General features: G+C 35.7%; 1 protein-coding gene across 2 annotated transcripts; it reads right to left on the bottom strand.

The window, feature by feature from the left end:
- Positions 1-170: 170 nt before the first annotated feature.
- LOC149791242 (uncharacterized) lies at positions 171-11,050 on the bottom strand. 2 transcript variants are annotated; one of them, XM_089969166.1, is made up of 2 exons: positions 10,841-11,050; positions 171-813 (listed from the first exon to the last, which is right to left on the bottom strand). In XM_089969166.1, exon 2 carries the CDS (start codon positions 808-810, stop codon positions 397-399), a length of 414 nt encoding a protein of 137 aa, XP_089825292.1. In that variant the 5' UTR covers positions 811-813; positions 10,841-11,050; the 3' UTR covers positions 171-396. The 2 variants fall into 2 exon arrangements, with proteins under 2 accessions (XP_089825292.1, XP_089825291.1); XM_089969165.1 differs by lacking the exon at positions 10,841-11,050 and adding an exon at positions 5,758-6,065.
- Between the last annotated feature and the right edge of the window lie 7,694 nt (positions 11,051-18,744).

Raw genomic sequence — 18,744 nt, 5'->3', positions numbered from 1 at the left:
AGTTGTGTCTCGTAAGTGTTCCGTTTAAATTGAATTCTTTCATAAATTGTGGGTACTTTTGATATATTTACTTATATTATTGGTTATATTGTTCGAGTATAAAAATTATATAAGCAGGTACATTATATCATTATGTACAAAGGGAAACAAAAGTGAAAAAGACCGTAAAATCGAGGATTTCTTATTTCTACATTTATTTGTACAATTTTGAATTAATGCTCTGTGATAAACATCATTATGAATATTATCACTTTTTGAATTCTTCATGTTCAGTGTTTGCAAATTATAGCGATTCTGTAATTGAGTTATTAATTACTTTTCATGGTTCTTGACTCGGTATATTCATAAAGAGCGAATAAGATTTATTAAAGAAAACCTTGAAACCATGTCCCTTATTTAAAACTTCCTCCACGACAGAAAACTTCCGTCTCGGAAACCTCTTTTGTCCCAAAATCCTCTCTTCTCTTCAGGTTCATTTTTCGAAATGGGAGTGAACTCGGCAGCGCCCTCATAGTAAGGTGGTATGTTGTACTTGTTTAAAAAGTAAGATGACAAAGGATGTCGACCAAACAATGGGCTCCTTTTATCCCAGAAGCCTCTCTTGTCCCAATATCCCCTTTTATCCCAGAAGCCCCGTTTCTCATTCCATTTAATTCCCTCCGGTTCCACTATGTCTTCTGCAATAGATTCAGCCTTCAAAAGGTCATCCGACTCATGCCTTGACGGAATGTCGATCAGCACCTCTGACGAAACAGCACTGAGAAGCGTGCATGAGCAGCCAAGTAGTAACCATTGTACCAGTCGAGTCATCGCCTGGAAAGATAATAACACTGGAAGCTAGATAAAAATAATTGATATTTTGTTAAGCCTAAAATAGTACATAAAATAACTATGAATAATCAGATGTACTGTTTCCTAAATAAGATGATTCCTGAAAATGTTTTCATCATTATTATATCGAAAACATGACAGAAAATTAACTGAACGTGAAAAATGGTCTAGATCTTATTTGTCAAAGGTATATTGTCTGTTTCCGATGCGCAGCCTGAATTGAATTCCACTTTCAGTCTCGGAAAACATTTACTGTATGCGATTACGTTCTAGCTCAAAAGTATTTTATTCCTTCTTTGATTAAAAATGTCAAACCATACGTTTTCCGCAAGCTTTTCTAACGTAGTCGTCAACCACAAGTACATCCTTGAAATTCACGCTATATTTTGAGATAAGGAGCTGAAAAAATAGATGATAGAGTGCAAGATGTGTGCAATAAACATTCCACGATACAAAAGATGTTTATAAAATATAATGTGTTTTCATATGAAGATAGTGTTAAGATTTCAGCGCTTCGGGTATATTAAACAAATGTTTTGAAATACTTCTTCCTCTTCTTCGTTTGCTTCTTATTTCTCTCCCTTTCCTCCATGCTATTATTATTATCATTATTATTAAGATGTATTTATTGTCATCTTTTGTTATTAGAAAAAATAATCATTAATATAATAATGTAATTTTACACTTTGATTTATTTGTGAAAAATGTTTCAATAATAATAATGACAATAATAATAATGATAATAATAATAATAATAATAATAATAATAATAATAATAATAATAATAATAATTATTATTATTATTATTATTATTATTATTATTATCATTATTTATATTATATCTACATTTATTATATTGTAAATGTTAGAGAAAGTTTGGCCATCTTAAATACAAGCAAACAAATGCGCAGAAAATATAAATATATTCCGATTGCATTATTGATGATCGATTTGAGTAGGAATAAAACCCATAAAAAAACAATGATAAAATCATCAAACACCACTTACTGGAAATAGGTTTGATCACAAACGTTTCATACTATGATTTGGTGACTATTTTAGCTTAAATAAAGCTAAATAACTATTCTACAAGTAGGTATATTGCATGTTGTATATATTTGTATATGGAAAATCAATTTATAACTGCTAAGAACCTTGCTTTCAGAAAAGAGATAGAGAAATGTGAGGACTTGAAACATGTAACAAGTAATAAGGACAAAGAAGAATGCTTCAGTCACCACATACACAAATAAATGCTCCCAATTGTTTACACCACATACACAAATAAATACTCCCAATTGTTTACACCACATACACAAATAAATACTCCCAATTGTTTACACCACATACACAAATAAATACTCCCAATTGTTTACACCACATACACAAATAAATACTCCCAATTGTTTACACAGGCCCTGTTACACCAATAATGACTTTATTATGGCTTTATAAGACAGTGTGCAATGAAACCAAACAAAAATGCAGCATAATCCGAGTCAATGGACTCAAAATTTGAGAGTCAATATTGTTGACATGAAATATGATTAAAATAGTTGATGTCTGACTATATATTAATTTAACCTTTCTTAAGGCAAAATAGAACATTGGCAAAAGTTCAGATACATGTACTTAAGTCCTAATACGTCTAAACTAAATTAACGTTTCAGATGTGGTCCCATATTTCAGAAAGCATGCTCAACATTAAGTTCGGTGACATCTAATTCTTTAACTTTGGTGCGATAATAAAAGCACCTGGAAATTTTCAGCCTCATGCTAACATTCAATTTGTTTTACTGGCCTGCTATATTTTAAAGGACGTAGATGAACTCTAAATACCATCTCTGGTTTGATATTTTGTGGCTTAGCTTACGTTTCTTGCACAGAAATGTCTGAGAAATACAGTGCCTTGCCTGGAGATTTATTTGTATGTCGTTTACATTGTGATGAAGATTATGTGTCAGTTAGTGACACAAGACTACAGATTTAAAAGAAAAGGGTTTCATTTTGCTGGACCGGTGTGATATAGTATTTATACTCAGTGGTAAGACTACCCATCCCCCACCCCGGGGAACTTTGCTATATAGTGAAAGTACATAGAGGTTGCTTGGCTATTAAAGTATATATATCTACCCTGTGTAATTTGCAACATATCCCCCTCCCCCCCCAACTTGATATTTAAATTACACTATTTAGTATTAATCTACCATTATCTAACCAAGATATTTATTAGTGATATTTAAAAAATATTATAAATAGAGTGTAATATGAAGAAATATATGCTACGAATGTTACTAATGTGCAGTTTTTCATATAACCTGATAATATATTTTAGCAGTGTTTTAAAGACCAATTAATATATTTATTCAGGAAATAATCATTGAATAACATGTTGTAATTACCGAGACGTTATATATTGTTTGATCTTAAACTATTAAGAGAGATAAATTATTTGCATTTAGCATGTCATAAATTCCCAACTACCCTTTGATAAAGTTCTAATGATGTAATTTACTTTATGCATTTCTAATTAGGTAACTTACTTTATGCATTTCTAATTAGGTAATTTACTTTATGCATTTCTGACTATATAATTTACTTTATGCATTTCTAACTATGTAATTTACTTTATGCATTTCTAATTAGGTAATCTACTTTATGCATTTCTAATTATGTAATTTACTTTATGCATTTCTAATTAGGTAATTTACTTTATGCATTTCTAATTAGGTAATTTACTTTATGCATTTCTAATTAGGTAATTTACTTTATGCATTTCTAACTATGTAATTTACTTTATGCATTTCTAACTATGTAATTTACTTTATGCATTTATAATTAGGTAATCTACTTTATGCATTTCTAATTATGTAATTTACTTTATGCATTTCTAATTAGGTAATTTACTTTATGCATTTCTAATTAGGTAATTTACTTTATGCATTTCTAATTAGGTAATTTATCTTATGCATTTCTAAGCATAATTTATGCTGAATGCTACTTTCATTTCACTCATTTTTCCGCCTGTAGAAAGAATAAAAAAGGTGTATTTACTTTTACTATAGTCATAATATTATGATGTGACATGCACATGAAATAACATCAGCATCAATAGTATTGGAGAACAAATTCATGTGACTATAAATATTGTGAAATTAATGAAGTCAAGTTGAACACTTTTTGGTAAGTTTATTAGTTTTTCCAATGATTATTTTGGTTTATTTTATGATCATAATTTGCACAAGGAGCATCTTTTTATAAGTGTAAAATGTGTTTCTGGGCCCCTAAAAAGGAGGTGCTGCCCCTTAAGACCCCATTGGGTCTTTTATTCAAGGGTTAGGCTCTTGGTGCTTTTATTATAATCATAATGTATGTATGTGCCAAGGGTCTTTCCATCCACTGACAAAGTAAACTTCCTGAAGAACACTGAAAACCATTTTGATTATGTTAGCAACATAGAACAAGTTTGAGTCAAAATATTGGGTTTTTAAAAAAATACTTGATATTTGCATTTGCTTTTAAGAATATATATTTCATAAATTTTTAAATTAACATTAATATACTAACCTTCCTGTAAGACATAAAGGTACAGTTATGTTTTAAGTGTATCTCAATATTTATAATGTATGTATTTTATATATTTTGTATGTATTTTATATATTGTATGTATTTTATAAATTGTATGTATTTTATATATTGCATGTATTATACAATAAAATGGATATTAATATGAATCATTCTGGAAAACATAAGGATTCAATAATGTTATAATCTAGATCATTGTACTTTGTTTTTTATAAAAATAAACTTTAAATTTTTTTAATCACAAAGAACATTGTCACTATGAACCTACACACATTAAAATATCGCAGAACTTTACATTTCATAAAATTACCTTTTTCTGTGCTGAAGCTAATGTCAAATTGATTCATTGATATCTGTAATTCTTATAATAAACTACTGATATCTGTAATTCTTATAATAAATTACTGATATATGTAATTCTTATAGTAAATTACTGATATCTGTAATTCTTATAGTAAATTACTGATATCTGTAATTCTTTTATAAGAGTTCCAACAAGAAGATATAAGAAAAGAAAAGAAATAATTGAGTTAACTACTCGTAGGTATAAATTCCACATGGTATATTATAGCATTTCTAGTCCAGGGTACTTTTAATATGGAGGTATAAATCTCTCACTGCATCTCTGTGCCTTGCCCCATATTGTTAAAACTGGATCCGATCTCTCTGCATTGTCACTTATTGATAAACTGGTGCCAGATCTTCATGGTTTCTTTCATATTGTTAATGTTTCTGCCATATCCCTATGCTTCATCCTTATTGCTAATACGCGGCCCAGATATATATGCCCTGTCTAGTATTGTTAAAACTGGAGCCAGACAAACGTCGAAACTCGATGCCTAAACTTGGGCCAGATTTATACATTCAGGTATACATAAACATGCATTCGCACACACTCACATATACACAACACGAGCCCACACACGTTTGAGTATATACAAACATTAACTAAAATACACATTTCAAATAAACTGGATAGCCTATATCATATCAGTGGTCAGCAAGTATTCTCAGTTCAGCATGTAAACAGTCGTACAAGCATAATTATGCATTTTAAATACAAAAATACGTATACACGATTTTCAACACACAAGCATATGCCTAGAAAACAGTGCTGATTACTTTGTAAAAAATTCCAAGTAATTTAACTCAATTGTCCACTAATTTCAATTGCTTTCTAAACACTGTTTAGAACACAACATGAATTAAGAAACCATAAATTCAACTAGAAACTATAGACCTTTAAATATACGTTGAATGTGACAAAAGAATCGGATGGAAATTTAAATGGGCAAGCTAAGCTAGCCTCCACAACATGGTACACACAACATGAACACTTACCTTGGTCCGTGGGATGTCTTTCTGAACAAAATTTCCAGATTTCCTTCAAGTAATTGTCTTTTATACAAAATTATGGAGTGGAGGTGTTAGTCGGTAGTAACAGTTTTTACGTGATAGATCTTCATAAATTTCCTTAGTTCAGTTAGTTCGCATTCAAAGCATGTTGAGAGGATTTTAATGCACAAAGCTCTCGGTGTCGTCGGTATTAGAGTATTAGTCCGAGCGTAGCAAGCCTTGTAGCAATTACTGGAGATAATTAATTGACATGATAATAGATTTTAGAGAATTTGTATGGAGGATGTGCGTTACAGTGCACACAATATTTTGGAAGAACACTGATTCTTTGCGATATTCAGTCATATGGGTTTGCGTGGGATGGGAATAAGTAGACAATTACAATGAGATTAAGTACAAAATTGAAAATATAAGGATCATTGCTTATACGGGTTTCTGGAATTTAATTTCTTTTAGAATGCAAGCATTTTTTTATGAATGAGCTGAAGTTCACGGCACGCATATATTACATATATTACATATATTACAATATTTACTTTATGGAGGATTGTGTACACCGAGATGACTTTAACCATTTTTAGCAAGTTTCCTTTTCTCGGAGGGTTTCTTTCCAAAACGTGCAGAAAGTTTCAATCAATCTCCCTCTCTCTCTCTCTCTCTCTCTCTCTCTCTCTCTCTCTCTCTCTCGACCGCTCCGGTGGCCTAGTGGTTAGAGCATACGCCTCGGTAGGTCGCGGGTTTGCGGGTCTGAGTCATACCAAAGATTTGTAAAAATGGTACTAACAGCTGTCTTGCTAGGCGCTCAGCATTAAAAGGTTATTGCTAGGACTGGTCGACCTAGTGTCAGGATAATGTGATTTTGGTGAGACATCAAGCTACATGTCTGCAGCATGATGCCCCAGTGCTAGAAGACATCACTTTATACTGTCACATTGCAGACATAGCGATATGACTGAATTTGTTTTAAAACTACGATAAAAATTCACACACACACACACACACACACACACACACACACACACACACACACACACACACACACACACACACACACACACACACACACACACACACACACACACTCTCTCTCTCTCTCTCTCTCGCACCGCTCCGGTGGCCTAGTGGTTAGAGCGTCCGACTCGGATGCGGGAGGTCGCGGGTTCGATCCCCGGCCGAGTCACAGCAAAGACTTACAAAAACGGTACTAACAGCTGCCTCACTTGGCGCTCAGCATTAAGAGGTTAGTGTTAGGACTGGTCGGCCCGCTGTCAGGATAATGTGACTGGGTGGGACATCATGCTACATGTCTGCGGCATGATGCCCCAGTGCTAGACATCACTATAAATTGCCACATTGCAGACATCGTAGCGATGAGACTAAAATGTTTTTAAAGCTACGTTAAAAATCCAAATGACACACACACACACACACACACACACACACTCTCTCTCTCTCTCTCTCTCTCTCTCTCTCGTGTGTTGGAGGTTAAAAAATATTTACCCCATCTTTACACAGCAAGTTAACTCTAAACCTGGAGACCATTTGTATGAGTCTTCATTTATTTTTATGGCGAAAGACACTAGGATCCGAATAAGCGCACTAATATTTACGTTGAAACCCATAATCTAAACCTAGAAAGAAAATGTTTTCATTATTTCTTTTAAAAGAAACTCAGAAAACAAATATAGATCTCTATTCATATTTTGTAAATATTTATGGAAATGGTGCTCTAATTTGGTCAGAATATTTATATGCAGCGTTTTGAAAACGACAAATTTGAATATGCAGATATAAAAAATATTCTAGAGCTATCTTATTCCTATAAATGCGTGTGTTTTATTTTATATAGGAATTTGTGGTTTTACACTAAATAACATCATATTTTCACCGGTATTTATGCTCGTGAGCTGACTGTAATAGGGAAATGCGTCCTATCGTCGTCATATATGGATTGCTTGTCGAGTATCTAAACTGGTTTTTCCCAGAACTCCATTGGTTGCTATAAACAGCAACAACAAACATAACCTGATACAATCCCTAAAATGTTAAATTTCGATGCGATGCTACAGACAATATCACGTTTTGTTGTTAGAGAACACAATTATTTTGGTTTAAACGTTTCCATTTTGTGTCTAATGTAACCGTTAGTATGAACTCAACACTGTTCGCAAATAAATAGAAGACGTGTACCGCCACAAGACGGATGCCACGATGAATAAGATGAATGGATCATGAAAATTGTAGCACCTGAACAAAACTGCCTATCTCGAATGTTTGGAGGCAATGGCCTCAAATTTCATGTATGAAAATAGTACTCGCCTATAAGACGAGTCCAACTGCACAGACCCAGATATGCCGTCTTATAATGAGCAGGAAGATTTAGGTCTGTGCAGTTTGTTAGGAGTAATCAGCAGAAAAACAAAACAACATAGACCCTGATCATCCATCGCATTATGCTACATCAGATCAGAATCTATATTTTTTATAGTTAGACTGGACTTAAAAGTGATTAAATATGGTAGCATATAAAACCATGTAGCTACAACGATATATGCGAGGCATTGTTTGTTGTCATAGAAACTGCGTTATTTTTTTTCCTATACTTTCCGAGACAGAAAAAATACCTGAGCGTAACGTTTTTAACGGAAGCAAGCGTGAAAAGGTCACTACAGTCCTCATACCAATAATTCATATTATGCTATGTATTAGTCCCATACATTTTCAAAGACGTATTGGGGATTAGGCAACTATGCTAATCTGGACATGCGTGTAATTAAATCTTTGTCATATCATTCAATATAGAGACTTCAGACTTTGGAATATAATAGGGGCTGGTTGGTACATTTGCACAACCGTACTAGAATGTCGATCTATCAATAGTGGGCGGAGATAAATGAGCGAGGGATATGTAGTAGTAGTATCATGATAGTATGAATAAAAAAAAAAAAAAAAAAATTGGCGATAGCTTAAACAGGAGTAGAATGCTTCTTTGTTGCAAATTTTTAGCTGTTAATGCCTGCAGTTTTAATGCCTGTTGTTAATGCCTGCAGCCAGATTCAGTCCTTTTATCCTCTTCTTACACCTCAAAATGATTTTGATTACTGGTGGATTCGTTACTTCTATATTTAAGTCGGAAAGTTACATTTCGCTAGGATATTTTCCAAAACATGTCCGTATTATTATCGCAACATTAGAGATGCTATCTGTCCAACTGTTATCATTTTAAAGACGTTTAAGTTTGCAAAATATTCATCTGTTTTGCATCAACGCCACTTGACGTAATCTCATCGGTGCATGTCTTTTATTTGGACTACTATTATTGTTATCGCGTGTAACATCTTGTTTTGATATCATTTGGCACAGTACTGCTCACGTCTTTCTATTGAGCAAATAGATTTTTATCCGGTGAAGAATTCTGCTGCGCAGCTACATATCAAACTTTGTGGCACATCTACGAGTTTGTTTTTCTTTAAGTTCCGCATGTATGTTCCACAGTACGATAGTTGATTACGTGGAATGGGTAGTCGGCAGATTTATACGTTCACACTTCCAGTAACAGCAAGAAATGGCACATATAGGTTGTGCACAATTGCAACACCGAGAGATATTCCTGTAGAAAATAGCTTGAATAAAGTGCTCTATCAGAACTTTATATTTATACTTCCTTCTCTGTCATCGTAAAGCATGCTAAAATAATATTATCCAGGGTTAATCACGCCATATCAACCATGCTTGATGTCGCAAACACGAAGCAATTAAAAAGATACAATGTAATTAAAAGCAAGACAAATGGGGCGAATATTTCCACAGATCACTGGCAGATTGAACATTTACAAATAAGGCATGGCAAGGTCCATAGGGTTATAATGGACTTGAGAGGGAAGATACTACAAGGTGGCTGGACTTCGATTGGTAGGGTTAGAATGGACATGAGACGGTAGATACTACAAGGTGGCTGGACTTCGATTGTTAGGGATGAGTTTTCCTTCATATGATTCTTTATGGGACAGTCGCAAAGAGTGAAATATATGTATTCAGTTTCGCCATTAGCAAAAACAGGGGTTGGACATTACAAATTTGTCCTTTTGAAGATGATTTTTTAAATATTTTATTTACTAAAATGTACCTTGTGTATTTGTATAGGTTAATTTAAACAAGAAAATATCGATTTGCGCGATTTAATGTCTGTTTTACATTCAAATGGAGCTATTTGTTTACATCATGTATAGATCACGAGAAAATAACGACTGTGTAAAGAAATGAGGTTTTCAATGCGATTTATTACTAGCTATAAACCCTGATATGTTTGGTTTACACATTTACTTTTCATTCCGAAGAAAGTGCGCGAACAAGTCATTCATATTTCATTAAACCATAAAAACTACCCTTAATGTGTTTCGATTTACCTCTTTAAACTTAATGGATAAGATGAATTAGTCATTAGCTGTAATGTTACATTATTAACATGAAGTTCCAAGTTTAGAATAAAATATCCGTTCACCCCAAATCAAATAAAACTCCCACAAGATATTGAGAACAATAAACACGTCACCACAACCATCACTCATGACTTCTGCATATAAAACAAGTCATTTTTTCCAGTTCTCATTGAAGGTTTCTCCAAAAATTCTAAATATAAATTGATACAAAAATATCAGCTTATATCTAAATTATATATGACTTGCTGACGCATCGAAGGTATATTGTGGTATTTAGATTCATCGAGTATTGAGCAGTGAGATAAGACAGACCACATAAAATACAATCTTTAAATAACAAATTGGTCTTAATGTCATTATTTCATTGAAATGAAATGCCCTAGTCCTCATGTCCAACAAAGCTTAAAGTACGACTAGCTCATTGAAAGGTTAGAAATCGTAACATTTAACTGAAAACAACTAGCGTCGATCCTTGAGTAGAGTTTCCATTCTTCAGCGTTTGAACAAGAGGGGAGCTAATTAAATTTATACATCAACCTGTCAGATCAAATGAGGTCTGTAGAACCTACGCATTAAGACATCGTTTTCGTTCTGTCTGCCAAGAGAATAATGTGAGAATGTTTGCTTACCTCAATAAAATAGTGTTGCAATCTGTTGAAACGTGGGCGTCAAAATCATAATTGCTGGTTCTGTTAACATACATCATTATAGGATTCGCATACAAATATGTAAAGCTAATCAAAATCCGTCTGGCCTTGTTTAAGGCACATAAAACTACTTTTAACCATAACTACTATACCAACATCACCATGTTATATTTGACTTTCTCGTGTGCATTTTCCTCCAGCACCTATAGCAAGTCTAATAATTACTGTTGCTGCAATTACGAAATATGCATCAATGTATGTCTTAGAATCACAATTCTCTCTCTGTCTATCTCTCTCTCTCTCTCTCTCTCTGTGTCTCTCTGTCTCTCTCTCTCTCTCTCTCGCTCGCTCGCTGCAAGAATTGACATCCATCAGCGTGAAACTAGTTTTAAAATTGCCTAAGCACTTTCGACACAAAACAAAGACAAGACAAACAATAAACACAACAGAAAAATAAGAATGCGTTGATATTTTAAACGTTTATATGAATATCTGTAATGGAGTGCAAAAGCAAAAGCAGTAGCGCCATCAGCTGAAAGACAGATACATAAATAGATAGACAGACAGATAGATAGATAGATAGATAGATAGATAGATATATAGATAGATAGATAGATGGATGGATTGATGGATAGATAGATATAGATAGATAGATAGATAGATAGATAGACAAACAGATACATAAATATATAGATATATTGACAGACAAATGAATAGATAGATGGATATATATATATATATACAGACAGACAGCTAGATATATACATATATATAGATAGATTGATAGATAGGTATATATATATATATATATATATATATATATATATATATATATATATATATATATATATATATATATATATATATATATATATAGATATATATATATATATATATATATATATGTATATAGATATATATAGATATAGATAGATAAACATAGATAGATAGATAAACATAGATAGACAGACAGGGACGAAGAGTAACGCGCAGAGAGAAAAAAATAAAGAGAAAAGTTAAAAATGAAAACTGGACAAGTATGGTCAGATAAGATTTTATGAAGACATTGGTTTATTCATAATAACGATATTTAAGATGATGTTTTATATTTTACTTGTGTAAAATTTCTACTACTACTACTGCTAATGCTACTACTGCTAATGCTACTACTGCTAGTGCTACTACTGCTAATGCTACTACTGCTAGTGCTACTACTGCTAATGCTACTACTGCTAATGCTACTACTGATACTACTACTACTGCTAATGCTACTACTGCTAGTAATAGTACTATTGTAGTAGTTGTAGTAGTATCGTTGATGGTGGTGATATTGATCCCTGCAATATTTATTCCTTTGCTAGGTTCCAAATTTTGCATTGAAATATTGCATGCCTGTTCCTGTTTTATGTGGTTTGTTTCCCTAAGTGATAATAACTCTAATTACATCGACAGTAAAGAGCAATATTAGTTACTCCTTCCAATATGCTTTATTTTAAACTATCATTTAAATTTATTTTCAATAAGGGGCTAAAGAATTTAAACATCCAAACATATTTCAAAATTTCTTTTGTCATAAAAGTAACCAGAAAACAACAGCGGAAGGCCGTTGGAAATATGTGACCAAAATAGACCCAAACACTTGTACATAATCCTTTGCTGTCACATGAGTAACTGTGGAAAACATGACCTCATAGAATAAACGTGACAGGTCATCTAAACTGCGTAGCAGATGTAAGGGAGATGGTGATTTTAATGAAACAGGATTGACTAATTTTGAAGTGCAAGTAGCATCGCATGCAGAAAACGAAGTTCTTTTGAAAATTCGGACGAGACGAAGGAAGCAATCGTTGTTAGACAGCATCTGGCGAGATACGTTGGAAAGAAACGAGAGTCGTACTCAATAACTTTCTGATTAATCTATGCGTAAATGACTAGAGCACACTCTTGGAGGATAAATCTATAGAAACAGATTACTGTTCCTGTGGCCTAGTGGTTAGAGCGTCCGCCTCTGATGCGGTAGTTCACGGATTCGAACCCCGACCGAGTCATGCCAAAGACTTATAAAAAAGGTACTAACAGTACCCTCGCTAGGCGCTCAGCATTAAGAGGTAGTGTTAAGACTGGTCGGCCTGGCGTTAGAATAATATGACTGGGTGGGAAATCATGCTACATGTATGCAGCATAATGCCCCACTGTTAGACATCGCTATAGACTGCCACACTGCAAACGTCGTAACGACATGACTGAAAAATTGTTAAAGCTACGTTAAAATTCCAAAATCACACACACAGACACACATAGAAACAGATTAGGTCAGTACATATCATGATGATGCTGATGGTGTCATACAAATGACGAGTATACCTTCTTATACTTAGAAGCCTCGAGTAAGTAAATCATTGACCAATTTTTACCGAGATACGTTGGTCATACCATAGTGTATATAACACCCTTTCCAATTGTTGCCTGTTAACGTACCAGTCATTCTTATAACTAATTACTTTTATTTATAAACACCTGATTATAACGACTGTATACACGAACCTGCAAAAAGCAGATAAGCTCAGCTGATGGAGTGGACTAAAGTGCAAACTTAATTCATATCTATGACACCTGCAATTTACCTGAAGACGATCAGTAGTGGCAATATCCGCTAGCATAGAGTCAACAGTTTCAAGGGACCGTGACGTACATTATTTATTTGAGGAGGAGGTTTTCATATTGCTAGTAAAATGTAATGATAGGCAACTACATTGAAGATTTGGCAAGTACCATTGAAAACAGCAAGTTGTTATATCTCAGACATAGTTTTGTTATAGTTGGATTAAATTCTTTTGAAACAAACTCAAATCGTGTTTGGAATACAAAGTTCAGTTAATGGTATCTATGAGTACTATCCATTTATTAAAACAATGAAATTTGTTTACAAAATATATAAGGTGATCCAGACTCTGTAAAATGTGTTATCCTGTACAGCAAACACCTCATACAAGGACTGTCTCCAGAACAAATTGTCATATTTTATGTATTCAGATAAAACAGAAAATATATACATTATTGTGGTGCATATTGTACGCAAGAGACATAATGCTGATGAACTGCAACACTGGGCTTGTTCGTTAGGATGATTAGCAGCCGATCAAGAATGGTGAAAAGGGGCTGTACCATACATTGGGTCGAACCATAGATACTAGCTATACGTACTTCTATTATGAACCACGTGATATGAAAATATCCACCTCTATGCAATATCCCAACTGTGCAAGTAAGAAATGCCTCCTTTCCTGTGAGACCCCTGAGATTTTGTCAAGAATATCTAACACAACCTTAGCGTCATCTAGATTGGTGGATTGGGATGGAGTGCATCTGGCAGACACAATAGTAAAAACATTTTAATCTGGATTTGTCTAAAAAACGTATTAAACGCAAAATGTCCCTTAGCTTGTATTTTGCATGGTCTTCCAGTTATTGTTTACGGATTTTTTTATGAGTGGGGTGGTCTGGCTACTTTGGGGAATGTGGTCAAGATTCTTGTCTTTACAGATTATTCACATCCCACCTATTCCGTGTGGGTTTGAATCCCCGCCCCGGTCGTCGATGAATACTTGCCACTAGAATTCCGTAAGTCGGTGGCTTTTCCAGGGTTCCTCATGCACTAACTATGCTGACCACCATGTATAGCGTGTCTTGTAATGACCACCATGTATAGCGTGTCTTGTGATGACCACCATGTATAGCCTGCCTTGTGATGATCAACATGTATAGAGTGTCATGTGATGATCAAAATCATAGCGTGTCTTGTGATGATCAAAATGCAAAGCATGTCTTGTAATGATCAAAATGTGTATTGATGTCTTGTGATGACTACCATGTATAGGGTGTCTTCTGATGATCAACATGTATAGCCTGTCTTGTGATGACCACCATGTATACCGTGTCTTGTGATGACCACCATGTATAGCGTGTCTTGTGATGATCAACATGGATAGCGTGTCTTGTGATGATCAACATGTGTTAGGATGTCTTGTTCTGACTACCACGTATAGCCTGTCCTCTGATGACCACCATGAACAGCCTGTCTTGTGATGACCACCATGTCTTGTGATGACCACCATGAATATCCTGTCTTGTGATGACCCATGTATAGCCTGTCATGGGATGACCACCATGTATAGCGTGTATTGTGATGACCACCATATATAGGCTGTCTTGTGATGACCACCATGTATAGCCTGTCTTGTGATGACCACCATATATAGCCTGTCTTGTGATGATCAACATGTATAGCGTGTCATGTGATGATCAAAATGCATAGCGTGTCTTGTGATGATCAACATGTATAGCGTGTCTTGTGATGATCAACATGTGTTAGGCTGTCTTGTGATGACTAATATGCAAAGCGTGTCTTGTGATGATCAACATGTATAGCCTGTCTTGTGATGACCACCATGTATAGATTGTCTTGTGATGACCACCATGTACAGCCTGTCATGTGATGACTACCCTGTATAGCGTGTCCTTTGATAACCACCATGTATAGCCTGTTTTGTGATGGCCACATTGTATACCCTGTCATGTGATGACTACCATGTATAGCGTGTCTTGAGATGACCACCATGTATAACGTGTCTTGTGATGACCACCATGTATAGGCTGTCTTGTCATGATAACCATGTATAGCCTGTCTTGTGATGACAACCATTTATAGCATGTCTTGTGATGACCACCATGTGTTAGCCTGTCTTGTGATGACCACCATGTATAGCGTGTCTTGTGATGACTACCATGTATAGCGTGTCTTGTGATGACCACTATGTATAGCGTGTCTTCTGATGACCAGCATATATAGCGTGTCTTGTGATGACCACCATTTATAATGTGTCTTGTGATGACCACCATGTATAGGCTGTCTTGTGATGATCACCATGTATAGCGTATCTTACGCTGACCACCATGTATAGCATGTCTTGAGATGATCAACATGGATAGTGTGTCTTGTGATGATCAACATGTGTTTGGATGTCTTGTTATGACTACCATGTATAACCTGTCTTGTGATGACCACCATGTATAGCCTGTCTTCTGATGAACACCATGTGTAGCGTGTCTTGTGATGACCACCATGAATAGCCTGTCTTGTGATGACCCATGTATAGCCTGTCTAGGGATGACCACCATGTATAGGCTGTCTTGTGATGACCACCATGTATAGCCTGTATTGTGATGACCACTATGTATAGCCTGTCTTGTGATGATCTACTAGTATAGCCTGTCATGTGATGACTACCCTGTATAGCGTGTCTTTTGATGACCACCATATATAGCCTGTCTTGTGATGACCGCTATGTACAGCCTGTCATGTGATGACTACCCTGTATAGCGTGTCTTTTGATGACCACAATGCATAGCCTGTCTTCTGATGACTACCATGTATAGCGTGTCTTGTGACGACCACCATGTATAACGTGTGATGTGATGATCACCATGTATAGGCTGTCTTGTGATGATCACCACGTATAGCCTGTCTTGTGATGACAACCATTTATAGCATGTCTTGTGATGACCACCATGTATTAGCCTGTCTTGTGATGACCACCATGTATAGCGTATCTTGTGATGACAACCATGTATAGCTTGTCTTGTGATGACCACTAGGTATAGCGTGTCTTGTTATGACTGCCATTTATAACGTGTCTTGTGATGACCACCAGGTATAAACTGTCTTGTGATGATCACCATGTATAGCGTATTTTGTGATGACCACCATGTATAGCGTATCTTATGATGACCACCATGTATAGCGTGTATTGTGATGACCAACATGTATAGCCTATCTTGTGATGACATAGATTTTTAGCCTGTCTTTTGATGACCTCCATGTGTTAGCCTATCTTGTTATGACCACCATGTATAGCGTGTTTTGTGATGACCAACATGTATAGCCTGTTTTGTGATGACCACCATGTATAGCGTGTCTTGTGATGACCACCATTTATAGCCTGTCTTGTGATGATCACCATGTATAGCGTATCTTGTGATGACCACCATGTATAGCTTGTATTGTGATGACCAACATGTATAGCCAGACTTGTGATGACATCCATTTATAGCCTGTCTTTAGATGACCATGGTGTGTTAGCCTGTCTTGTGATGACCACCATGTATTGCGTATCCTGTTATGACCACCATGTATAGCGTGTCTTATGATGACCACCATGTATAGGCTGTCTTGTGATAACCACCATCATAGCGTTTCTTGTGATGACCACCATTTATAGCGTATCTTGTGATGATCACCATGTACAGCGTGTCTTCTGATGACCACCATGTATAGCGTGTCTTCTGATGACAAACATGTATAGCGTGTCTTGTGATGACCATCATGTATAGCGTGTCTTGTGATAGGCTGTTTTGTGATGACCACAATGTATTAGCCTGTCTTTTGATAACCACCATGTAGAGCCTATTTTGTAATGACCACCATGTGGTATCCTGTATTGTGATGACCATCATGTGTAGCGTGTCTGTAATGACCACCATGTATAGCGTGTCTTGTGATGACCACTATGTATAGCGTGTCTTGTGATGAGCACCATGTATAGGCTGTCCTGTGATGTCCAGCATGTATAGCGTATCTTGTGATGATCACCTTTATAGCGTATATTGTGATGACCACACTGTATAGCGTGTCTTGTGATGATCAAAATGTAGAACTTGTCTTGTGGCGATCAACATGTGTTAGGATGTTTTCTTATGACTAACAGTTATAACCTGTCTTGTGATGACACCATGTATAGCCTGTCTTGTGATGACCACCATGTATAGCGTGTCTTGTGATGACCACCATGTAAAGCGTGTCTTGGGATGACCAACATGTATAGCCTGTCTTGTGATGATCAACATGTATAGCGTGTCTTCTGGTGATCAAAATGCAAAGCCTGTCTTGTGATGATCACATTGTATAGCGTGTCTTGTGATGATCAACATGTGTTAGGCTGTCATGTGATGACTACCATGCATAACGTGTCTTGTGATGACCACCATGCATAGCGTGTCTTGTGATGACCAACATGTATAGCCTGTCTTGTGATGATCAACATTTATAGCGTGTCTTGTGATGATCAAAATGCAGAGCTTGTCTTGTGATGTTCAAAATGTATAGCGTGTCTTGTGATGATCAACATGTATAGCCTTTCTTGTGATGACCACCATGTATAGCGTATCTTGTGATTACCACCATGTATTGCCTGTCTTGTGATGATCAACATGGATAGCGTGTCTTGTGATGATCAACATGTGCTAGGATGTGTTGTGATGACCACCATATATAGCCTGTCTTGTGATGACCACCATGAATAGCCTGTCTTGTGATGACCCATGTATAGCCTGTCTTGGTGTGACCACCATGTATAGCGTGTCTTGTGATGACTACCATGTATAGGTCGTCTTCTGACGACCACCATGTATAGCCTGCCTTATGATGATCAACATGTATAGCGTGTCTAGTGATGATCAAAATGCACAGCGGATCTTGTGATGATCAACATGTATAGCGTGTCTAGTGATGATCAACATATGTTATGCATAGCGTGTCTTGTTATGAGCACCATGTATAGGCTGTCCTGTGATGTCCACCATGTATAGCGTATCATGTGATGGCCACCATTTCAAGCGTATCTTGTGATGACCACCGTATATAGCGTGTCTTGTGATGACCACCATATATGGCGTGTCTTGTGATGACCACCATGTATAGCGTATCTTGTGATGACCACCATGCATAGCGTGTATTGTGATGACCAACATGTATAGCCTGTCTTGTGATGACCACGATGTATAGCGTGACTTGTGATGACCACCATGTATAGCGTGTCTTGTGATGAGCA

Source organism: Sinohyriopsis cumingii, chromosome 9 (genome assembly GCF_028554795.1).
Source record: "Sinohyriopsis cumingii isolate HCF-2022 chromosome 9, ASM2855479v2, whole genome shotgun sequence".
NCBI classification, from domain to species: domain Eukaryota; kingdom Metazoa; phylum Mollusca; class Bivalvia; order Unionida; family Unionidae; genus Sinohyriopsis; species Sinohyriopsis cumingii.
The sequence above is the reverse complement of the archived record's forward strand: the minus strand, read 5'-3'. Positions and strand labels throughout refer to the sequence as shown.